Source organism: Eumetopias jubatus, unplaced genomic scaffold (assembly GCF_037043125.1).
Source record: "Eumetopias jubatus isolate StellerSeaLion01/CBP00866 unplaced genomic scaffold, mEumJub1_p1.0 scaffold_1, whole genome shotgun sequence".
In the NCBI taxonomy this organism is placed as follows: domain Eukaryota; kingdom Metazoa; phylum Chordata; class Mammalia; order Carnivora; family Otariidae; genus Eumetopias; species Eumetopias jubatus.
In genome coordinates this window covers 58,749,341-58,772,133 of record NW_028274807.1, presented here as the reverse complement: position 1 = coordinate 58,772,133, position 22,793 = coordinate 58,749,341, and the positions used below count along the sequence as shown (strand labels likewise).

At 37.4% G+C, this 22,793-nt stretch overlaps 1 protein-coding gene across 3 annotated transcripts in view; it reads left to right on the top strand.

The window, feature by feature from the left end:
• The window catches only part of SPICE1 (spindle and centriole associated protein 1), a 54,024-nt gene extending 31,655 nt beyond the window's left edge, over positions 1 to 22,369 (top strand). For 2 of the 3 annotated variants that reach the window (XM_028110591.2, XM_028110589.2), the window contains exons 11-18: positions 1,563 to 1,694; positions 6,625 to 6,772; positions 7,663 to 7,887; positions 14,293 to 14,783; positions 16,879 to 17,062; positions 19,421 to 19,523; positions 20,494 to 20,581; positions 22,006 to 22,368. In XM_028110591.2, the coding sequence (XP_027966392.1) occupies positions 1,563 to 1,694; positions 6,625 to 6,772; positions 7,663 to 7,887; positions 14,293 to 14,783; positions 16,879 to 17,062; positions 19,421 to 19,523; positions 20,494 to 20,581; positions 22,006 to 22,059 (1,425 nt within the window). In that variant the 3' untranslated portion in view covers positions 22,060 to 22,368. Of the gene's footprint in view, positions 1 to 1,562; positions 1,695 to 6,624; positions 6,773 to 7,662; positions 7,888 to 14,292; positions 14,784 to 16,878; positions 17,063 to 19,420; positions 19,524 to 20,493; positions 20,582 to 22,005 lie in introns of all 3 variants that reach the window. The other variant, XM_088024521.1, reaches the window with a different exon arrangement.
• The last annotated feature ends 424 nt before the right edge of the window (positions 22,370 to 22,793 follow it).

Sequence of the window (22,793 nt, the reverse complement as noted above, 5' to 3'; positions counted from 1 at the left end):
GGAATAGCTTTGTTTAAAATACCTCAGCTCTAGATTATCTGCAGTAAAACTTTATCGTCTTAATTTTCCTCTACATGCTGATTTATGTATCATCTAGTATAAGTGATGTTGATTTTAATTTGAGTTTTAGTAAATTGTAATTGGTAAGGTAAATCTGCTATAAATGAAATCATTGCTGACATTGAATATTATTGTTTGGCAGTATTAAATTCAATAGAACTACTAAATGTGTCCTCATTCTCGTGCTTTTCTCTGTGTTCCTACTCCCACTTCAGCTTGGAGAGTGGCATGCCTGTAATTTGTAGACACAGATGGGGGAAATTCTTCATGTTATCTGTGTGACTACTTGGGCTTTGTCTGAAGTGGAAGATCTTTTGTTGTGAAAATAATTTATAAGAGAAGCAAGAATTATTTCTGTAATTCATTTTTGAGTAATCAGTCTTCAGAATGCTGTGGGATTAGAGTTAGCTCTACATTTCACCTTTCAAAAAATCTATTTAAACTTATTTATTTTTTATAAATTTAAATTTGTTAAACAAATACAACAAAAAATGTTCAAGGAAATTTTACTATTAAAATAGTTGATTCAGGGGCGCCTGGGTGGCTCAGTCGGTTAAGCATCTGCCTTTGGTTCAGGTCATGATCCCAGTGCCCTGGGATCGAGTCCCACATCGGGCTCCTTGCTGAGCAGGGAGCCTGCTTCTCCCTCTCCCTTTGCCTCTCCCCTGCTTGTGCTCTCTCTCTCTCTCTGTCAAATAAATAAATAAAATCTTGAAAAAAAATTCTTTAAAAAAATAAAATAGTTGATTCATCACTCTAATTCAGATGTTTCAATTTCTCTGGAGCTGTCTTCCTAAAATTAATTTTTAGTGAAATATTTATTGTACTGTCAGACTTATAAAAGTCTTATCATTCTTCCATCCTTAAGTTAGGAGTCTCCAGGAGTGTACTTTTGGCTCTCTGAAAGTATTACAAGTTTAGTAGCTTCCACTTTTTAGCTAATCACTTGCTTTACAAAGTTAAAACCATTTAAGTCTGTTGTCATTTATTTTTAATTTTATTTTAACAAACTTAGTTCTTGAATTGGTGATTATAATCACAGGGCATAAAATTAAAAGAAGTAGAAGGATATAGTTGAAAATTCTGATTCCCACCATTAACTTCCATTTAACCAGTTTGCTTCCCTGTAGCTAGCTATCATTACAAGTGTATCCTTCTAGAGATGCTCTGTGTATATTCAAGCAATATGTTTATGTCCTTCCCTCCACTTTATTCGACAAAAATTGTAGTTATTTAAGTCTTTATACCATTCTGTTCATTGTGTTCTATATAAAGAAAGGAAAAGAACACAGCATTTCATTTTAATGCAATATAAACCTTTTAATAAAAATATGTAATTCTCATTACTGTCACATAATATATACTTCATAAGTATTTTCTTTGACAGTTTTGAATAGAAACTCTTAGTTTTCAGTATTTTATGCTGTTGATGGGAGTTTATTTTTGGATGGGAATTTTATCTTATTATTGATGGAAGTTTTTTTTTTTTTTTTTTTTTGTAGAGCGAGGTCCAACTGCGTAAAGAAGTAGAGACGAGGCAGCAACTGGAACAAATGTTAGGTGATCATCGAGAGCTCATTGATGCTCTTACAGCTGAAATTCTTCTTCTTAGAGAGGAAAATACTGCTACCCAGGTACTTAGATGAGATCCCAAACTTTTCTGTGTTTAGTAGAATAAAACATCTTCAAGAATATTTCTCTTTTAGTTGCCTTTGGTTTAGTTGTGCTGATGTGATTACTTACCACTTCTTTATTATCAATGGTAGCTTTTATTGAACATTTATTATATTGGGGGTACTATAGTAGAAACTTGGACTACAAATAATATGCAGAATAAGTCTGCTATCTTTAAGAAACATACTATTTAGTGGGGAAGACCGAATCTACATTTAAATGGTAACCAGCAATATTATAGCAGTTTATCCAAAATGTGAAGTAAATGTCGTGATAGCGGCTTTTAAGTTCAAAACAGCAGAGGATACCATTTAGGAAGCTTCCTGTAATCATATGCCATTTAAAGTTGTTTGCAGTATCTTCATATTTATTAGATAAGTCCTCTTTGACACTTGTCTAGCTAATTGCTCCTTCTTTTTTTTTAAAAGACTTACACAGTATTTCTTCTAGAAACTAATTGTACTGCCTCAGTGCTGCATTAAATATTCTTTATTTGTGCCCTTTTGGTACTCTCTGGATAGTGCTCTCATTGCATTTACCAAATTGTGTTACACATACATGTATACCTGTCATCAAGACTGAGCTGCTTGAGGGACACCTGGGTGGCTCAGTCAGTTAAGCGTCCGCCTTAGGCTCAGGTCATGATCCCAGTCCTGCACTGGGCTCCTTGCTCAGCAGGGAGCCTGCTTCTCCCTCTGCCTGCTGTTCCCCCTGCTTGTGCTTTCTTTCTGACAAATAAATAAATAAAATCCTAAAAAAAAAAAAAAAAAGACTGAGCTGCTTGAGGGCAGAGATGGTTTTATTCATCTCTTTGTTCTCCAATGACAGTTATTATTACTTTTATTTATCAGCCAAAAGAGACTGGAAAAGCAACAGTTAGTAGGCAAGTTGTGTTGTATCAGTGGACATTAGATATACTACATGCAATTTTTTATTGATCTATACAGTTCACATACCATTTAATCATCTTATTAAAGGGTACAGTTCAGTGGTTTTTACTATTCACAGAGTTGTACACCAGCACCATTATCTAATTCCAGAATGTTTTCCTCACGCCAAAGAGAAACCCGAAGCTTGTTCTTCATTCTGTTCCCCCTGCAGTCCCTGGCAATTAGAAATCTACTTTGTGTTTCTATAGATATGCTGAATGTGGATATTTCATATAAGTGGAATCATGCAATATGTGATATTTTGTGTCAGATTTCTTTCACTTAGCATAATGTTTTCAGGGCTTATAGCACATGTCAGTACTTCATTCCTTTTTGTTGTCCACCAATATTCCATTATATGGATATACCTCATTTTGCTTATCCATTCATCAATTGATGGACATTTGAGTTGTTTCTACCTTTTTGTGTATTATGAATGAATAATGCTGCTATGAACATTCATGTATAAGTGTTTGTGTGAACTTAGGTGATCAATTCTCTTGGGAAGATGAGCAGCTTTAAAATGTACTAATTGACTCAACAAATCTTTATTGATTTGGGCCTGGCACTGTTCTTGGTGCAGAAGATATAGTCGTGAACAAAGAAGAAATCTTTGCTCTGTGGAGCTTATTCTAAATAAATCCTAAAAAAAAAGAAAAGTGAAGTATATTGTAAGTTAGATGGTGATATGTACTGTAATGAGGAATAAAGCAGGTAAGAGGCACAGGAAGTACCTAGGGTGGGGAATTGAAATTGGGATGGGCCATGCCTGTTTGAGGAAGTGGCATTTGAACAAAGGCCCGAAGAAGGTGAGGAAGTGAGTGTGCAGATAGCTAAGAGAAGGGCGATCTAGGCAGTCTAGAATAGCAGGTCCAAAGGTCTTAAGGTGGGAGCATGGCTGTTGAGCTAAAAAACCACTGGCGTGGAATGTGGGAAAGGGAGAGTAGTAGGCTGTCTTCTGGGACAAGCTGGCACTGGTCACAATGCAGGGAGACTTTCCTCCAGAGGATCAGTGCCTGTCAGTGCTGTGGGGGGGGGTGTCTCTGAAGTGTGGGGTTTTGAGACACAGCCGAGCCTAGGATAAGACACAAGAGTGCTGCACCATTTGGCAGTGGACAGCTTGGACACACACAGGGTGAAGGCAGGGATCTGACAGAAACCACGAACACAGGAGGGGTCGCTGTTTTAGCATCTGTGAGGGCTTACTGAAGAGGGGTGGCCTGCGTTTCCTGCTCTGGAGATGAGAGTAAGGGGTAGAAGTAGAACCATCTTCTCCCCATGCCCACTGGCTTGACCTCAGTGAGCTAAACAGTGCCACCAAGTGGAGAACGGAGCTGCTACACCAAGCTCCACCCTACTGCTCCCTGCAGGCACATCTCCACTAGGGCAATTCTACCTGAGAATCTGAGCAGCAGCCCTTCCCCCAGAAGACCAGCACAAACTCCTCACCCACACCGAGTCTACTGATCATAGAGTGCTGCTAAGCTTCAGCTTTAGGGGAAAAAGGATCTAGCGTCCTTTGGGGTTTTGTGTGTGTGTGTTTGTTTTTATTTGTTTTGTTTGTTTTTTAGATACAGAAAGCAATTTATTATTTTATTTTATATATATATAAATTTAAAATTTTTTTCTTTTTCTTTTCTTGCTTTCTACCTTTTTCTATCGAGCTTCTCCTAACAAGCAGACCAAAACACACCTAGCATCTAGCTTCCTGTATGTATTTTATTTTTTTAATTTAATTTTTTAATTTCTTAATTTTTATTTTGTTTTATTTTGTTTTTTTTCCTCCCACTCCAAAATGACAAGATGGAGGAATTTACCCCAAAAGAAAGAACAGGAAGAAATGACAGTCAGATATTTATTCAGTGCAGATGTAAGTAAGATGTCAGAACTAGAATTTAAAACAACAATTATAAGGATATCAGCTGGGCTTGAAAAAAGCATAGAAGACACTAGAGAATCCCTTACTGCAGAGATAAAAGAAATAAAATCTAGTCAGGCAGAAATTAAAAATGCTACAACTGAGATGCAGACCTGAATGGATGCCATAAAAATGAGGATGGACGAAGCAAAGGAATGAATCAGTGGTATAGAAGATAAAATCATGGAAAGTAATGAAGCTGAAAAGAAGAGGGAAACAAAGGTAATGGACATGAAGCTAGACTTAGGGAACTCTGTAACTTATTAAAATGGAGTAACATTTGTATCATAGGAGTCCCAGAAGATGAAGAGAGAGAAAAAGAGGCAGAAGGTTTATTCGAGCAAATTATAGCTGACAATTTCCCTAATCTGAGGAAGGAAACAGACATCAAAATCCAAGAAGCGCAGAGAACTCCCATTAAATTCAACAAAAGCCGGCCATCGCCAAGGTATAGCATAGTCAAATTCACCAAATACACAGACAAGGAAAGAATCCTGAAAGCAGCAAGGGGAAAAAAGTCCTTAACCTACAAGGGAAGACAGATCAGGTTCTCAGCAGATCCGTCCACAGAAACTTGGCAGCCAGAAGTGGCAGAATATAGTCAGTGTGCTGAATGGGAAAAATATGCAGCCAAGAATACTCTATCCGGCAAGGCTGTCATTCAAAATAGAAGGAGAGATAAAGAGTTTCCCAGACAAACAAAAACTAAAGGAGTTTGTGACCACTAAACCAGCCCTGCAAGAAATATTAAGGGGGATTGTTGGGGGAAAAAAAGATCAAAGCTCGGAATCATATTGGATACTGTCACTCTTTTTTCCTATTCCACAATAATTTTTACACAGTGTTGCTTTTTAGCATAGCAGCTAATGAAAACCCAGTTCCATGAAGATATGACATCATCAAAAGAAATGTATTTTGATCTAATGTTGAAGCTGTGAGCTACCTCAAACTGGTTCACTGGTTCACTGGTGCCTGACAGATGCTGAACAGCAGTGTTTTCCTCAAAAATTTAAAATGTCCTGTGGTGCCCCTGTGAGTTCACTGTAGTGCCCCAAGGTGCTTCAAGCTTTTTTGGGAACAGTATAGGACTAGACTGTAGGTGGTTAGACATAGAAGCAGAGTATTACACATAGGAGTTATTGAAACAATTCAGGTGGTCTGGCAGTCTGGTCTAGGTTGGAAGTGGGAGAAGCTGTGAAAAGTGACTAAATTATGAATATATTTTGAAGGCAAGCAGTAGGATTTGCGAATGGGTTGGATATGGGGCGAAGGAGAGGATGTGAGAGGAGTCAAGGGTGATTCCACAGTTAGGGACTGAGCATTTAGAAGGATGGAGTTGCTGTTGATGAGGTGGGAATGTTCAGGGGGAGTTTGGTTTTGTACATGTTAAGTTTGAGAAGCCTATGTGAGTTCTCCATCTCTAGATGGAGATGCTGAGTAGGTCATTGGAGATGATTGTGGAATTTGGGAAAAATTTGGACTGGTATGAAATTGTTTAGTATATTTCATTCAGTAGTCCCTCTAATAATCCTTCTCACTTCTGACCATCTCTGATTTTTATCATATGTCTGTACATTTTGGAAATATATATAGATACATGGATATATATATATACACACACACACACACATATATGTGTGTATAATATCTCTTATCACTATGTATATATTTTCTCTTAACATTATTTTATATACATTACATAAATTCTTACAGGGTTATGTTTATATATTCTATTAAATTAGCTTGGCTCAGTTGATATCATTTATCTAAAAAGGTTTTATAGATCAGAAGCCCTGTAAAAAGGTTAATTCTTACTGTTGTTGTGGTGTATTTAGTAATTAATATTATTCCATTTAACCATTCCTCTGTCATGGGACTTTTAAAACATTTATGATTATGTGTTCTTACAAATGCATGATTTTAGTATTTGAATGAAAGTCCGAAGTTCCTGGAGTAGTTAAAGTAATGATACGATTCTACATATCTAGGTGATGATCTGATGTCTGCTATGCCAGTGATGTTATTTCATTCTTTTTTCTCCAGGCAAGACTTCAGCAATACATGGTCACAACAGATGAGCAACTTATATCGCTCACACGTGCCATGAAGAACTGTCCAGTGATAAAAAGCAACAAAGAATGTCAGGCATCAGAAAGAGGATCCACGAGTAGGAAAATTATAGACAATCCCGGTGAGTGTGGTCTTATTATCCCAGGTTGGTATTAAAACACAGAGTAAACAAAACTGTAAACTTACATGTTATTGGTCACGTATACATATATAGCATTGTCACTATGACAGTTGCCATCACTATTTCCAGCTAATATTTATTGGGTACTTGCTCTATGCCAGGCACTTTTTAAGTGTTTTATGTGTATTATCTCATTTAGTCCTCATAATAGTTTTATGAGGTAAGTATCACTGTTGTCCCTACTTGCACGATGAGAAAACCAAGGCTTTGGGAGGGTTGTAGCTTAGCAAGATCACACAACTAGGAAGTAGCAGAATTTGCCTCCTAGACTAGTGGGGCTTTAGTGCCAACACTTTTCATCACTGTACACCAGGTTCAAGAGGAGAGGAGATGGTCTTGGAAAGAAAAAGAAATTCTGAGTTTTAGAAATGTGCAACTTTTGTTCATTTGTGGTGATGTTTGGAAAGCCTTTCTTCACTTCCTGTGCCATCCTGTGTCAGAGCCTGAAAAGGACAGTTAGGCTTTTTCATGTTTTTTGCTTCTAAGTAATACTTTGATGAGTGTCTATGTGTGGTAAAGTATTTTATATATTTAGCAGTGTTTTCTCAGGAGGGATTCTAAGAAGTGGCTGACTAAAATTTAACTTGCATGAGAGAAACTCAATGGCTGGGGCAGTTCTCAAGGACTAAGTGCCTTTCTCAAAAAGAGCCTCTTCCCAGTGCTGGCCGCTTGGGAGCCTTGGGTGTGAGTTACAGCTAAAGGAGGATATGGCCTAGAAAGTGAAGGCTCTAGAGTTCATGTGATTTTGCTTTCTGTGGAAATGCATGTAAGTATAAATACCTGCAATATATCCATGGTTGTAAGTGCTGATAGCCTCTCATCTTCTTCAGAGGGCCCTGTTGTAAATGCTAATGTCTCCATGCCATTGGTGTTCAGAGGGGAAGAAGTGGCTGAATTCGCACAGGAAGACTTGCCTGTTAAACTGTCTCAGGTGCCAACTCCCACAGATAGTGTGAATCTGACTAACAGTTTTCCAGCACATATATTTGAACCGGCTGTGTTGTTAACACCACCCAGGCAGAAGAGCAACTCTGGATTCTCTCCCTTGCAGGACGGTAAGCAGGCTTCCTCTAAGCTGTGTGACAGTTGTTTTTTTATGCTTTATATATGTAACATATGGTGTCCATTGTTACCCTGTAAATGGAATTCTGAAAGATACTGATTGCCACACATAACCTTTGAGCTAAAGGAGGATTTTTCAGGGTTGTTTTTATCATGTGTGTTATACCTATGGTTAAATGTCACATTAAATTTCATTATATACCTGTTCTATTAGACGTTGTAAATACTAAATCAAACCAAAGGATCAAAGTCCTCAGCATTGAAATGTGGAGTAAGGGAAATCTTCTTTTCCCTGTGTGGTCCAGGAGCATAAGAAAGGGTAAGAAACAGATTATACTCCAGAGAGAGAGTAATAAAAGTTTAGCCAAGGAAAGATAGGAACTGTGACTATATAAGGATTTCGTAGATCAGATTTGGTTATTAACCTCTTTCTCATTGAAACTTGTTTAGCTTAGTCAGTTGAGGTAATTCTATAATGAAAGTTGATGAACAATTAAAAATAGCTTTCAGGTCACTTTTTGCAGGACATATACAGAGTTTAGAATAAAATTGAAAAGATTTATTGTTAATCCTTAGCCCAGAGATTCTTAACTTGGGGGCTCATGGATGGTCTTCAGAAGTACCATGGAGTGTTTCATTGTTTGGAAAATTATGTTTATTTGTCCACCTGTGCATTTTTCTGGAGCTATAGAGCCTTTTTTTTTTTTCCATTTTCAAAACAATTCTTCAGTCAAAAAACTACCTTAGACTCTCCTCCATTGTTTTTAGAAAAATGTTATTCAGCCCTGATTTGCATACATTTTTATTTCTTTATTTTCTTTCTTTGTTTACTTTCTTACATAGGGGAACAGAATAATAACTAAATAATAACTAAAATAATAATACTGTCATTGGAACTTAGAAAATTTGGTCAGATTTTCTGTACCTTTTCAATAAAGGACATGAAGAGGCCATAGGGTTAAAGAAATGACAAGTCCTTGCCATTATAAAATTTGTTTTGGCATTTATTATGCAATTGTAAAGTCTGTCAGATCTTTGTGGTGTAGGGAGACAGTGCTAGGCTGAGGGTCGGAAGTGCTAGAGTCTTGGCCCATCCGATGACGAGCTGGGAGGCTTAGAGCTAAGACACTTACCTTCTCTGCATTCATTTTCCTAGCTCCAAAATGAGAGATTTTTCTGTTATCTTTAATGTTCCTCCAGCTCTACAGTTCTGTGATTTGGTATTTCCTCTTTAGAGGCTAGAGGGTATTACTAACTCTGGCTAGGAAATATTTAGGAAATATGATTTCAGTTCTGATTTCTGTTGAGGTTAGATTTTCATTCCTCAAAGTAATCTTTCAAATGTTTACATGGTATTAATAAGCTTGTCTAATGATCTCTTTTGAGGTATTGTAAATTATTTCCCATTGGTGATAGTAAGATAACTTGAAGTTCTTTTTTTTTTTTTTTTTTTAAAGTAGGCTCCACTTTCAGTGTGGAGCCCAGCACGGGCTTGAACTCACGACCCGGAGATCAAGACCTGAGCTGAGATCAGAGTCGAATGCTTAACGAGTGAGCCACCCAGGCACCCCTAAATTTTTTTAAAGAAACAGTTACCACAAATATTTTTACTCTGATTACAAATATGCTAAATGTTCACTAAAGCAAATTATTTGGGGACTGTTATAGACACCCCTTCGTTAGCAGGTTTGCATTGAAAATAATGCCACGGGCGCCTGGGTGGCTCAGATGGTTAAGCATCTGCCTTCGGCTCAGGTCATGATCCCAGGGTCCTGGGATCGAGCCCCACATCAGGCTCCTTGCTCAGCGGGAAGCCTGCTTCTCCCTCTCCCTCCACTTGCCGATCCCCCTGCTTGTGCTCTCTCTCTCTGTAAAATAAATAAAATCTTTAAAAAAAAAAAAAAAGAAAAGAATGCCACACATTTCTTTCACAGTGTGTAGATGGAATAACCTTTGAACATGTATTCTTAGTTGGTGAAGTTTTGTCATCATATTTTTCAGCATTTTATTTAGAATGCTCACATATAAAGAATTGTTGAGTTAAGCTGAAGATGTGGATAAAGGTGGGAGATACATCGGGCCCTTTATCGGTATTTGGTTATGCTCTGGAACAGCTCTGTCCAACAGAACTTTCTGTGATGATGAAAATGTTCTGTGTCTGCTCCATTTGTTGTGGTAGCCACTAGCATCAGGGGCACTTGAAATGTGGCTAATGTGACTGAAGAACTGAATTATTAATTTAATTTAACTTTAATGAATTTGAATTTGAATGACTGCGTATGGCCAGAGACTGTCATAATGGCCAGCATTGCTCTAGAATTTCCCATTATAGATCATTTCCTTTAGCTACTGATTGCTTTCTACTTTCTTTTACAGCCACACTTTTTGAAAGAATAGTATATATATGCTGTTTTCATTTTCTTATCTCCCATTCATTCATTTTCAGGCATCAGTTCTAATTTATATTTTCATGTGGTTAAAAAAAACACATGCAAAGGTCTCTTCCTCTTTCATCTTTAGGCCTGCCCTAAGAGGGATGCATTTTTTTCCCAGTTTGATTTCTACTTATCTTGTGGTGGTCGCCATAATTAATAGAAAATATTTTTATATATTTTTTCTTAAATGTTAACTTTACACACAATAATTACAGACTATCCTTTATTAAAGAAGAGGGTTTAATGAACATTAACTCCTACTTCCCTTCTCTATCCAATTTGGATGATTATATTATAATGTTTAACTCTTCTGTTGCTTAACTTTGTGACTTCAAATACTTTCTGTGTCTTCTCTGTTAACTCTATGCAGTATCTCTTGGCTTTCCTCTATGAGAGCCGCTTCCCTTCTGGCTCTCCTTTGCTTTCATTTCGCACCTTCATTCAGCCTACATTTCCTTTTACCATATCAAGTTTGGTGACATTTACTTTGTTCCATTACCACAATTATGTCTTCTGTGTCTTGTCTATAGATGGATACTGAAAGTTGAAAATAAATGACTGTTTTGTCCTATCAGTCTTTGTGCCACAGGAAGGAAAAAGTTCTTAGTATGAAGATCAAAGTGACTGTCCTTTATTTCATTTAATCAGTTGCTCAGAATATTTAAATTTGCTGTATATTTATACTGACTTTCTTGTTCAATTTTTGTTTTGCCTGGAGTTTCGAATTGCTTTTCCCCTCTTGTTTACACAAGAATAATGTGCTTTACCCTCTTGTTTACACATGAATAATATCTTCTGGTCCTTTAGTTACTGTCTGTGGCATGGAATCCACTTTCATTCTAGAGGTAATTCCCAAAGCTCTTCCACCCCTACTCTGGTCGGCACTGATTGCTCGCCGGGCCCACTGCACACCTCTTATCCTGGGACTTGCTAACGTCACACTCCTGGGTTGTATCTACTATTTCCTGGATCCCACTTCTTCCTCTTTGGTTTTCTCCCTCAAGTTTCTGAAAGAAATCATCAGAATGGGTGTATAGAAGGCAAACCCTAAGTTCTTAAAAATCTGAGAATATTTTTACTTTTCTATTACACTTGGTTGATAATTTGGCTAGATATAGAATTCTAGGTCCATAATCCTTTACCCTGAGAGATTCGAGGCATTGTTCTATTGATTATTAGTATCCGGTGTTGCAGTTGAGATGTATGATGTATTATCTAACTTTAATTTCTTTGTATGTGATGTACTTTTTCTCTGTGGAAGCTTTAGGATTCCTTTATTTTTATTCTGACCTTGCATAAGGTGTGTCTAAATATGTTTCTTTTTTTTTTCTCATTGCACTATGAGGCACCAGTGGGACCTTTTGGACTTGAAGACATGTGACTTTCTGCAGTTTTAGAAAATAGTATATTGACCTGGATCATTTTCTTACAAGCCTTATATCTTGCTTCTTATATCTTGGAAGATTTTTTTCACTTTATAGTCAGGGCTGTCTTTTATTTTTTTTAATTATACCAAATTATGTTTTTAATTTCTAAGCAAGAGCCCTTTCTTGGTGTTTGATTGTCCTGTTTTCTTTTATGCTTATTACAAATGCATTATCTTGGGGCTCCTGGGTGGCTCAGTTGGTTAAGTGGCTGCCTTTGGCTCAGGTCATGATCTCAGAGTCGTGGGATCAAGTCCCTCTCCCTCTGTGTGCTCTCTCTCTCAAATAAATAAATAAAATTAAAAAACAAAAACATTGCATTATCTTCCAGAAACTCTCTGCTGAGTATACCCATTAGAATTTTATTAAATTATCTTCTGTATCTGAATTTTCCTTCTCTTCTTAGTTTTTTGTTCTGTTTTCCTATCCTGGTTCTTCTCTTTTGTGCTGTTGGTTTTCCTTGTATGTCTGGTGATCCTTTATTGCCCATCATAGTTAAGAATAAATGACTAGACTGAATGTTATAGGTGGTTGGCATAGGTCTTCTCTCCTGGGGTGTAGGTCAATCTAGGTCTGTTTTCCCAATAGGCTTTCCCTTCAACAGTTGCTTTGTATATATGAACATGCTCTGTTAACTGCAGGCTTCCTTTTAGGGTATGTAAGTAGGATCCAGCGATTTCACTGGGGCTACCACATTTGCTCTCCCCAGTGCTGTTTTTTTTTTTTTTTTTGCTTTTGAGAATGGGTGGGGCAAGCACCGCTTGACCAACATAACTATAAAGTAGATGAACTTTCAAGTTGTTCTGCAATTTTCAGCCTACTTCTCACTTTTTCCCCTCTGTATAGTCAGCTTTGAGCTAGCAGCCTTTTTCGGGTTCTCCCAGAAACACTGGCTTTTACCTGTAGCTTCATTATAACATATACATGTTCAGAACTGTGGCTTCTGTTCAATTCATTATTTCATACACTTCCCATCCACTTTCAGTCTTCCAGAGAAATGTGTCTAAATATGTCCTTTGCTAATGACTCTCTTCCTAGACCATAATCTTTACTGATGTGGATTTATTTATTTTTTAATTTCCTTGTTGTCAGTGAAAGGAGGTGAGTCTGTAGTCTTGAACTAGGAGCTCTGTCTCCCCAATTCTCTCCCTAATAGGTCATTTTGCCAAAACTACTCCTGCTAAGGGCTTCGGTGGCCTCCAGGTTAGTAACTCCAGTGTACTTTTCTTCTGTCTTTGTGTTTCTAGGTCTTACGGTAGTATTATATATGGATAACCACTCCCTCTTGGTTTCCTTCATACCGCATTCTTGTAATATTTCTCTAACCATTCTGGCTGCTCCATTTCAGTCTGCTTTGCTAGCTTCTCCTCTCTATGAAGCTCTACATGTTGACTTCCTCTTGTGTCAGTATTGATTTCTTTTCTCACTTGATTCTTTTTCTCTAGGTAATCCCAATCATTCTCATTGCTCCCAGTACTGTCTATATGCCAGTGACTTCCAGTTTTGTATCTTCGCCCAGATGCCTCTCTTTGAGTTTCTGACCCATGAGTCCATCTGCTTAGATGGATATTAGGATAAAGCATCAGGCACTTAAACTTATCCTGTTCAAAGTGGAATTCTTGGTAGCTTACCTTCCCCTAAATCTGTTCTTACCTTCTCCATCTCTATAAATCACATCACTGCCCACTCAGTTGCGCATGCCATCTTGATCTGTGTGTTTCCTTTACTCCCTACTTCCAGTTCATCACTCTTAGTTCTTTTGCCAAAATAGTTCTCAAATTTACCCACTTCTCTCCATCTCTATAGCCAACATACCTTCATTGGAGCTATCATCCTCTTTCTCCGAGACTACCACAATGGCTTACTGGTCTCCCTACTTCCATTCCTGGATCTTCCAATTAACACAGCATTTAAGAAATATAAATTGAGTCATTGCCAAACCTTCTCCATGTTTCATTGCTCTTGGTTTAAATTATAAAATTCTTAACATGGCTTAAAAAGCTCTGTAAGAAATAGTTTCTGTACACCTCTCCAATCTCATATTTTTCCAGGTCTCCCTTATTGCTGTGTTACACTAAATTGGCCTCATTTCTTTGCTTTTTCCTATTCTGGGGAGTTCACATATATTGTTCTTCTGCCTGTAATGTTCTTTGCTCTGCTTTCTGCCACATATGTAATCATTTTTAAATTTTGCTTCTTCAGAGATGCCTTTCCTGGTCATCTTCAGTTTACAGTAGGTATTTATATTCCCTCCACCCCCAAGATTCCCAGATATGAGTTAATACATGTATTAAAATGTGAACTTGGCAGACTTTTTTACAAGGATACCAGTAAAGCCTTAAGGAATATAAAGGTCTCTGTATTTGATTGTTTGAGGTGGCATTGCTGGTGTATTCCCTGCTAAAATAATTTAGGCCTTCAGAAGCCAGACCCTTCTATTGGAATACATTTCTAACTACCATGATGAGTAATGAGATGATTGTAGTGCCAGTCTGTGGCTAAATGATGCATGTTTATTCTGTTTTAATTTTCTCTGCAGTATTGAGGAGGACTGTTCAAACTCGTCCTGCTCCACGAATTCCTCCCACTGTGGAAATAATTGAGAAGGAACAGAATTGGGAAAAGAAGACCTTACCTACCGACACAGACAATCAGAATTCAAGTGAAGAGAGTCATCTCTTCACTCAGAGGTGGAGGGTGTCTCACATGGGGGAAGACCTGGAGAACAAAGCCCAAGCTCCCTTCGTTAACCTCTCACAGCCCTTCTGTAGTTCGCATTCAAACACTCAGCAGGCCAGAAGCCCCGAGTTCTCAGAAGAGCCCCTGGTACTGGGAGACGGGCAGCAGCTTAGGACAAATGCAGCATTAATACAAAGCAAAGACGTCATGGCACGAATTGCTGAGTTGACACTGCAGAATTCAGCTATCAAGGCACATCTGAATAATATTATCGGGCCAGGAGGAGAGCAAGGGGATGGAGTTCGGGAATTAAATAAACAAGAGACGAGTCACGTGAGCGACATGACTGCAGTGAGTACCAGTTAAGGGTTGACTAGGGACATTTAGGAACTTAAGTACTTTGCTGGAGCAAAGTGATCCTGGATGTCTTCAAGGCTGCTAGTAGAAGGCTTATGGTTTGTCATGTCCTCATCACGAAATAAGAAAAGTTATTTATCAGTTTATTTGACACATACAGTAAAAGAGGACAACATAAAATAGAAAACGAGGAAAATGAATGAGAAAAATAGGACAAAGGTAAAATGTGTAGGAAAGCTGAAATTAAGCTGCAAGTGAAGTTATAAAAATAAAATGCAGAATTAGTATGAGATGAAAGCCTGCCATACAACTACATTTTAATTGAAAGCATTTTTACTCTTACAGGGGCTCATATAACAGAATTAAGTGTAGCTGGCCCTCAATTCATAAGGAGTTAATTTTTTAGGACACAGAATGCATTTTCCTATAGAAATGATGTTTTAAAGGATTATTAAAGTCAGACTTTAATGTATGGGTGAATCATCTGGAGATCTTGCTAAAATGCAGTTTCTGATTGAGCAGTTCTGAGATAGTACCTGCGAATTTTTGACAAGTTCCCAGATGGTACTGGACCGAGGATTGTACTTTGAATAGCAAAAATATGCTTATCATAGTGAAGGAATTTTGTAGGCTAACCTGGTAACTTAAATCTTCATTTTCTTGTTCGTGGGGAGAAAAGGGATTCTAAATTCCAGCTGGGGCGTGTTTATAACACACGTTCTCATACTGGTCCCAGTGATGGGAGACGCTTCCTTTTACCCCTTTGTGAGCCAGAGTGGCTCCTGTCAGGGTTCTGATAGGAGATGGAAGAGTGTTTTAGCAGTGGGAAGGAGCTGGGCAGCTTTATGGATTAGGGGTTCCAGAGGTGATTGCTTCTATAAAGGGCTTTACCAATGATAGATTGAGGGCTTTCATGAGGAAGTTTAGGAAGGGGTGGGGGTGGGGGATAAGGGCCACCTCTGTCAGCACAGGCTCATAGGAAGTAAGGGCAGTATGAGTGTGGAGTCACAGAAGGGACTGGTAGTCTCTTACCAGGAAGAAGTCTTAGGAGTAGGCAGCAGCCGTCGGTGTAGATGTGTGTAAGTACAGACTGCCTTAATTTTGAGTCATTGGAGGCATTTCTGTGTTTGCAGAATTTTGACAGTTATTCAAAACAGGTAACTAACTCTTGGTTTTTAAAAAGGCAACAGAGTTAAAAATTGAGCTTGCCTGCTTTTCTAATTCGTATATAGATCAGGCTAGTGAGGACAATTTATTATTATTGTCCTCACCACCCTCTTTGTCATAAGCTGAATTTCAGAGTGATCTTTAATTTAAACTGTTTAGCTTATCTCTTTTTTTATTAATGCGCATAAGTTATAAATCAGTGATTTCTATTAGGAATTGTTTTATCCCAAAGGGATATATTTAACTAAATGAAATAATCAAGAATGACACATATATTCCTCTCAGGAATCTCCATATTAAACTTATGTTATATTCCTTGGGTGGCTTTTTTACTCTACCTCTCATATTCCTTTCCAGTCACCACATTTCTCAAATTAGATATCTGAGGCCAAACATGGCTTGGGGCGGCTGACCCCTGGTCAAGAAGAGTGATAAGATTCCTAGAAATCTTTGCCAAATAACTCATGGTACGTGTATGACGATTAGGCTGATAGAAGCATCTCTCGAGTACAGCAGATCCTCTTTTCTATATTGAGATTCAAACCACAGATCTATCATTAATAGACCTGTTACTTAGAAGTCAGGTCACTAGCAGTACTGTCTTTGCTCATGGGATCTTTTGTGTACCTCAACAGACCCGAAGAGATTCGGGGAAGCTTTGTCCCACAGACGTTCTCCGTGGACAAAGGGACTAGAGGGCTTATGTGGTACCAGTATCAGAAGGATTAGTATCCCTTTCCTTTAGCCCTAATTGTTCAGTTAAATGACTTTTATTCTTTGCCTGCTATTCAAGGTTACATATAGTAAGGGCTGTGAATACCAACTAGCTGGCTCTTAGTGGAAGAGTTAATTTTTACAAAAAGTCAAAATTGTTTGGATTGTTTTTAATGTGGAATTTGTGCCTTTTTTTTTTTTTTTTAAGACTTTTCCAGCAACACAACCTCTAACACCAAGTAGCATGGAGGAGCGGATTGCAGAATTGAATCGGCAGAGTATGGAGGCTCGTGGAAAACTCTTGCAGTTAATAGAGCAGCAGAAACTTATTGGTCTGAATCTTTCCTCTCCACTGGTGTCACCCATTCCATCACCTCTCAGAGCATGGACTGGTTGGTCACAAATTCATGATGTAAAAGCCAGGCACATGGGAGTTTTCACTTTCTTGATTTTACGAGTATATATTGAGCTGAAAGAAATCTCAAAGCATGTATTTCAGTGCCTTCAATTTTACATGGAAGGAAACAGACCTAAGTCACAGAATAAGTGACAGAAATAAGGCTAGAAGGCCAATCTCCTGGTAGAAAGCTATTCCATGGTGCCTGCAGTTTATCTTTGGTGTCTAAGTTCTTAAGTTGCCTGATGTGTAAATGGGAATCATTACAGTGTGTGATTCACTTAGGACCTATGCAGTGGCTGAGTACAAAACATTAGCATCAAAATGATAATTTAGAATTTCATCAGCAACAAATTACAAGTTATTTCATTAAAACCAGTTAAAACATTTTCATTTGTAAATTAAACTTCCCATTCTGTTGTTTTCTTAAGAATGTGATAAACTAGAGGGGATTCTGAATAATAGAATAGTAACTGAAAAATTAGTTGTCATAATATTTACATACAAAAAAGTATTGATGAAATGAAGTAGATCTTAAGTTGTTCTTTGGCAAAAATTGAATTACTAAGACCCTAAGTGATAGAGCTGTATGAAGGCTATAGAGAGACTAATTTTGGCCCAGTATAAAAGAAGGTTCTAATTGTGAGGGATAGAAAATAATTATATCAGAAGGAGTATGTTCCTTGAGGTGCTCAGGTATTGGTGTTTTAGAGGTATTCATCTGTCTAGAGGCTGGCTGAAGTAGGCTATCTTTAAGGTATCTGCCAGTGAGACTTAAAAAAATTTTTTTTATTCCAGTATAATTAACATACAGTGTTATATTAGTTTCAGGTGCACAATATAATGATCCAGCACTTATATACATTACTTAGTGCTTACTTAGTGTGCTCTTAATCGCCTTCACCTGTTTCAACCGTCCTCCCACCCACCTCCCTCATGAGACTTTTTCTCTCAGTTACAAATCATTCTTTTTTGAAACTTCAGACCTAGAAAGTAGACTCTTAAAAATTACTGGAAAATGACAGATAATGCATTTCCCCAGGGCCCTTTCTCTGTGCTATTCTAGGCTTCTTCAAATGACAGCTTCGTCTGCTGTTCTTCATAGTCACGAAGCGTAGAGGCAACTTCTGATTAAAGCACTCGATACGTTTGAACATCTACTACCTGCTGCCCTGTTCTGGGCCCTGGGGAAACTGCTTTGAACAGGACAAATCCCTGTCCAGCATTATGAGATAATGTTAGGTGGCACTAGGTGCAATAAAGAAGAATAAAGCAAATTGCTCTTAAGAGTAATTTTGTAATTACATTAGACATCTTCTGTTTCAATTGTTTTTTAAGGTTAAAAGTACCTCATTTCTATTATCTTAGTTAGTCCTCAACACACCCTGAGAGTAGACAGAGCTGATGTTATAGCTTTTTGATACGTAAGTAAACTGAGGAAAAAGACGTTAAGTGATTTGTCTGAAGTTCTAAAGCAAATTGGTAAATTTGCAAACTGTGTTCTTTTCATTCCAGTGGTTATATCTCCAGAATATTCTTTTTTGGTAATATCTCCAAGATATTCCTTTTTAAAAGTAAAATTCTTGGTTTCACGAGTACCTTTGTGCGCTATGATGATAAAGATATAATCATATGCCATACAAAGCCTCTTTGGTTTCTAGGGTAATGGAGGAATATCTTATACAATTAAATATGGTTTCATTACCCATTAAAGCCCCAAAGATCACTGATTTTAAGTAGTGATTCATAAGAGCCTCTGTGAAACTGCCTAGTATAGACATTGTCTTTCATTAGTAGATAGTAAATATTTGTTAATTGATAATCTAACCTTTGAAATATTGAAAATGAACACAGTTATACAGTTATACTTGCCATTGGCCATATGAACTCTTCAGCCAACTTTCTGCTCCTAAGTTAATGCCTTCAGGAATCTAATAATATAGTAGATTTAGAGGATTTAAAGTTTTATTGAATGACTTCAGAAATTTTCCTTTTTCTTTTTAATTTTTTTGAAAATTTTAGATAAGCTGCTTTTGACAAAAATCTTAAGATTTTTTAGGGCTAGCTCTTAATTTCTGTTTTTCACTTCCAGATCTGACATGATACCACTTGTCTGAAGATTCTGGCTTTCTATGAACTGGCATGCTACTGAATTGACACTAGTAACTAAAGTTTCTTGTCTCACAGTTCATTTTGAAAAAAATCCTTCAAGGGTGTCTGTGGGCCATAAAGAAAATATAGAAAGAAACTCCAAATTTGTAATGTGAAATTTGCAGTAAGATAGAAATCAAGTTAAATTTTTATTTTATTTTAATGAAAGATAATGAAACTAATATTTATTTTTATATTTTAGAAGGAGGAAAGAGGACAATTGAAGTATCTATTCCAGGAGCTGAAGCCCCAGAAAGCTCAAAATGCAGTACTGTCTCTCCTACCAGTGGGATAAATACAAGAAGGTAGGGTTACAACGTGCAGTTACTTTAAAAAATCAAGAATGTGGTGTTTCTTTCTCTTTGTGAAAAAAGGAAGTGCACAGTATCTGACTTAGGTTCAGACAGACTTACTCCTGTAGAGAAAATAAAGCAATTGGAGAGAAGAATTTCTGGGGAAGAAAAAGAGGAGTGAGGAACAAGCCTTAAGTAAAACAGTGTGGGTTGGCTATTGAGGACAAAAATAGGATAATGGCACATATATAGAGTGCTTTATAGGTTATAAAATTAGGAGATAACATATGACGGGGGTAAATTGATCAGTAGTATTTTTCTCCTTTACAAGAAATGAAACTAAAGCTCATTGAGCTAATTGGGTGGTTTGCTTAGATGGGTCACATGATTGGTAAAGGGTGGCACTGAGGATGGACCTGGCTCTTCTGTCTCCACTCTCTGTGCTTACCTTGACACTGTGCTGCCATTCAGGGCTCTTTTCCGCTGCCGGGCCTTCCCCCCGCCCCTGCACATGCATCTTTCCCCTTAAAAATGTTACAGCATGATACCGTAATGGTGGGTATTGTCATTATACACTCGCCAAAACGCATAGAATGTATAACAAAAGGGTGAACCCTGATGTGAGCTATGGATGTAATTAATAATGTACCAGTATTATCTCATCAGTTGTGATAAATGTAGCAACCTGATGCAAGGTCCTAATAATTTGGAGAAACTGTGTGGGGGAAGTGAGGGCTATATTGAAACTCTCTGTTCTTTACACTTAATCCTTTTGTAAACCTAAAACTACTCTAAAAAAGGAAGTCTAATAATTAAAAAAAAAAAAAACAACTTAGGGTGGTAAAAATATGTTACAGATAATTTACCTCATTTGGACCTAACTCAGCCATTGCCAATACTGAGATTTGTCAGTCTTATATAATTTTTTGAAGGTTAATGATGATAGATCACTCTCCCACTCTCTCTTATTTCTTGTAAATAGATCTTCAGGGGCTACTAGTAATTCTTGTTCTCCATTAAACGCTACCTCAGGAAGTGGGCGATTCACACCTGTTAATCCAAGAGCAAAGGTATGTGATAAAATGTAATTGTGAAATGTGTGTAGGGGTCAGGAGAGTGGGGTGGGGGAAGGTGGCTGATTTAGTGATTTCCATTCTTTTTTTTTTTTTAAAGATTTTATTTATTTATTTGACAGAGAGAGAGAGAGCAGGAGCACAAGCAGGGGGAATGGGAGAGGGAGAAGCAGGCTTCCCACGGAGTAGGGAGCCTGATGCGGGGCTCGATCCCAGGACCCTGGGACCATGACCTGAGCCGAAGACAGATGCTTAACAACAGAGCCATCCAGGCGCCGCTAGTGATTTCCATTCTTAATTAAATTCTTGTTATCCTACAGGTGACATAAAATTCTCAGAAGAAAAGAATTCCTAATTCACCTTTACTAGAAAAAACCTTTAAGCCATATAGTCTCTTTTGTGTTCTGGGGTAGCTAAGGAATAAGATAAAATTCAATGGGATTTCAACATAGACTGGAAATTACTGGCCTCAGGCAAAGCATTCTGATAATGTGGCAGGACATACAGGTGTTCCTTGAAGTAGTAGTTACACTGAGATATTGGTTCCCTCAGTGCTTGCTGTGGCTGTGTGGGATTGGGTTATCCAGAGCCCTGGGGCCACTTTTCTTGTCACTTAACCTAGTATGCTGTATCTGAGTGTGCCACTGGTTAGAGAAGTTGTGGTTAATCAATGTCATACATATTCTTCATGTGTTCTGATTTGCTGTAGATTAGACCAAATAGTGAGTGCTTCAGTAAATATTGAATATTTATAGCCCAGATTAATTTATATTCTCAGATATCCCCATTGTCTAGCACTAGAAGATTTGTCCTTTGCTGTTTCTTATATCCTAAAAAAGTTTTTTTAATAAATAAATAAATAAATAAATGTTTATTTATTTATTTATTTGAGAGAGAGAGCGCACACGCATGCACACAGACCAGTGGGGTAGGGACAGAGGGAGAGGAGAGAGACACCCTGCTGAGTGTGGAGCCCAGCCTAGGGCTCCATCCCACAACCCTGAGATCATGATCTGAGCCACTTAACCAACTGAGCCACCCAGGCACCCCTAAAAAGTTTTAAAGAGGCTGTTTTATATAATTTGCCCTTAGTTTCTGGAATTTAGTAACAATTTTAATTTACTAAGATCAAATAACTTTGTTATTTTAAAAAGTTGTACCTATAATTTGTATAAAATACTGGATTTATCCTTTATTTAAAAATTAGGTTTCCTCAGTCAATCAGGGTATCTGTTGACCAGGGAATCAGTTATTTGGGAGTGGCTCTTTTAGAGAATAAAAACGCCAGTAGCAATTTAATTTTCAGTACCATTTGATGACATAGGATAACTTCTGTGTACTTGGTCTAAATAATTATAAACCTTAAATGGGCTCATGTTTCTGATTACTTTCTAAATCCGTCTTGCATCTTTGTTCAACAGATTGAGAAACAGAATGAAGAAGGCTGGTTTGCTCTTTCTACCCACGTGTCATAAGTGAAGTTAGTTGTACAGAATTTTTTTTCAGTAGTATATTCTTGAGCTTCCACTCCCCTTTCCCTGCTCCTGCTTTCAAGTTTTCATGTCCTTTTAGATAAAACCTACAAAGATCTTGTAACTTAGTACTTATGGAACAAAGAATAAAGAAATTATTTGAATCTTGGATCTTTTCAAATAAATTTCCAACAACTAACCAATGTACAACCTCCTGTGAATAAAATTTTGATTATAGGGAAATTGAAGTTTTATATTCTAATAATCTCATAAGTATTGTAAAGTTTTGCTGAGTAACACATTTTTACCTTTATCATCTTTATTCAGGTTTTTTTTTTTTTTGGTCTAGTATATCTTAAATGATGTATTTCTTTTATTTTTTTCTGAAGAATTAAGTTGCTTTGCATATAATTTACAATAAAATGGCTCTGGGTGATTAAAGTCTGGCTTTCAGAAAAATTTAACACTCCCTTTGATTTCTTTTTGGGAGGGAAGTTGTTGTTGTCCATGGCTTTTTCCACCGAGTGGAATGTATAGCTTTAAAAAGTAGGTGTGGGAACATCTGTTTATATTTGTTTATGCAGATAAGAGTGGTTGTATATATCATAAAATTCTTATATAGGCTTTAAATGTGAAAATGTCATCAATAATGGTAATGTACATCAAATAAATAATGCTCAAAGAGCTCGTGTCTAAATGCAGTAACATTGATTTAGTGTTTGAAACAGAAATGAGTA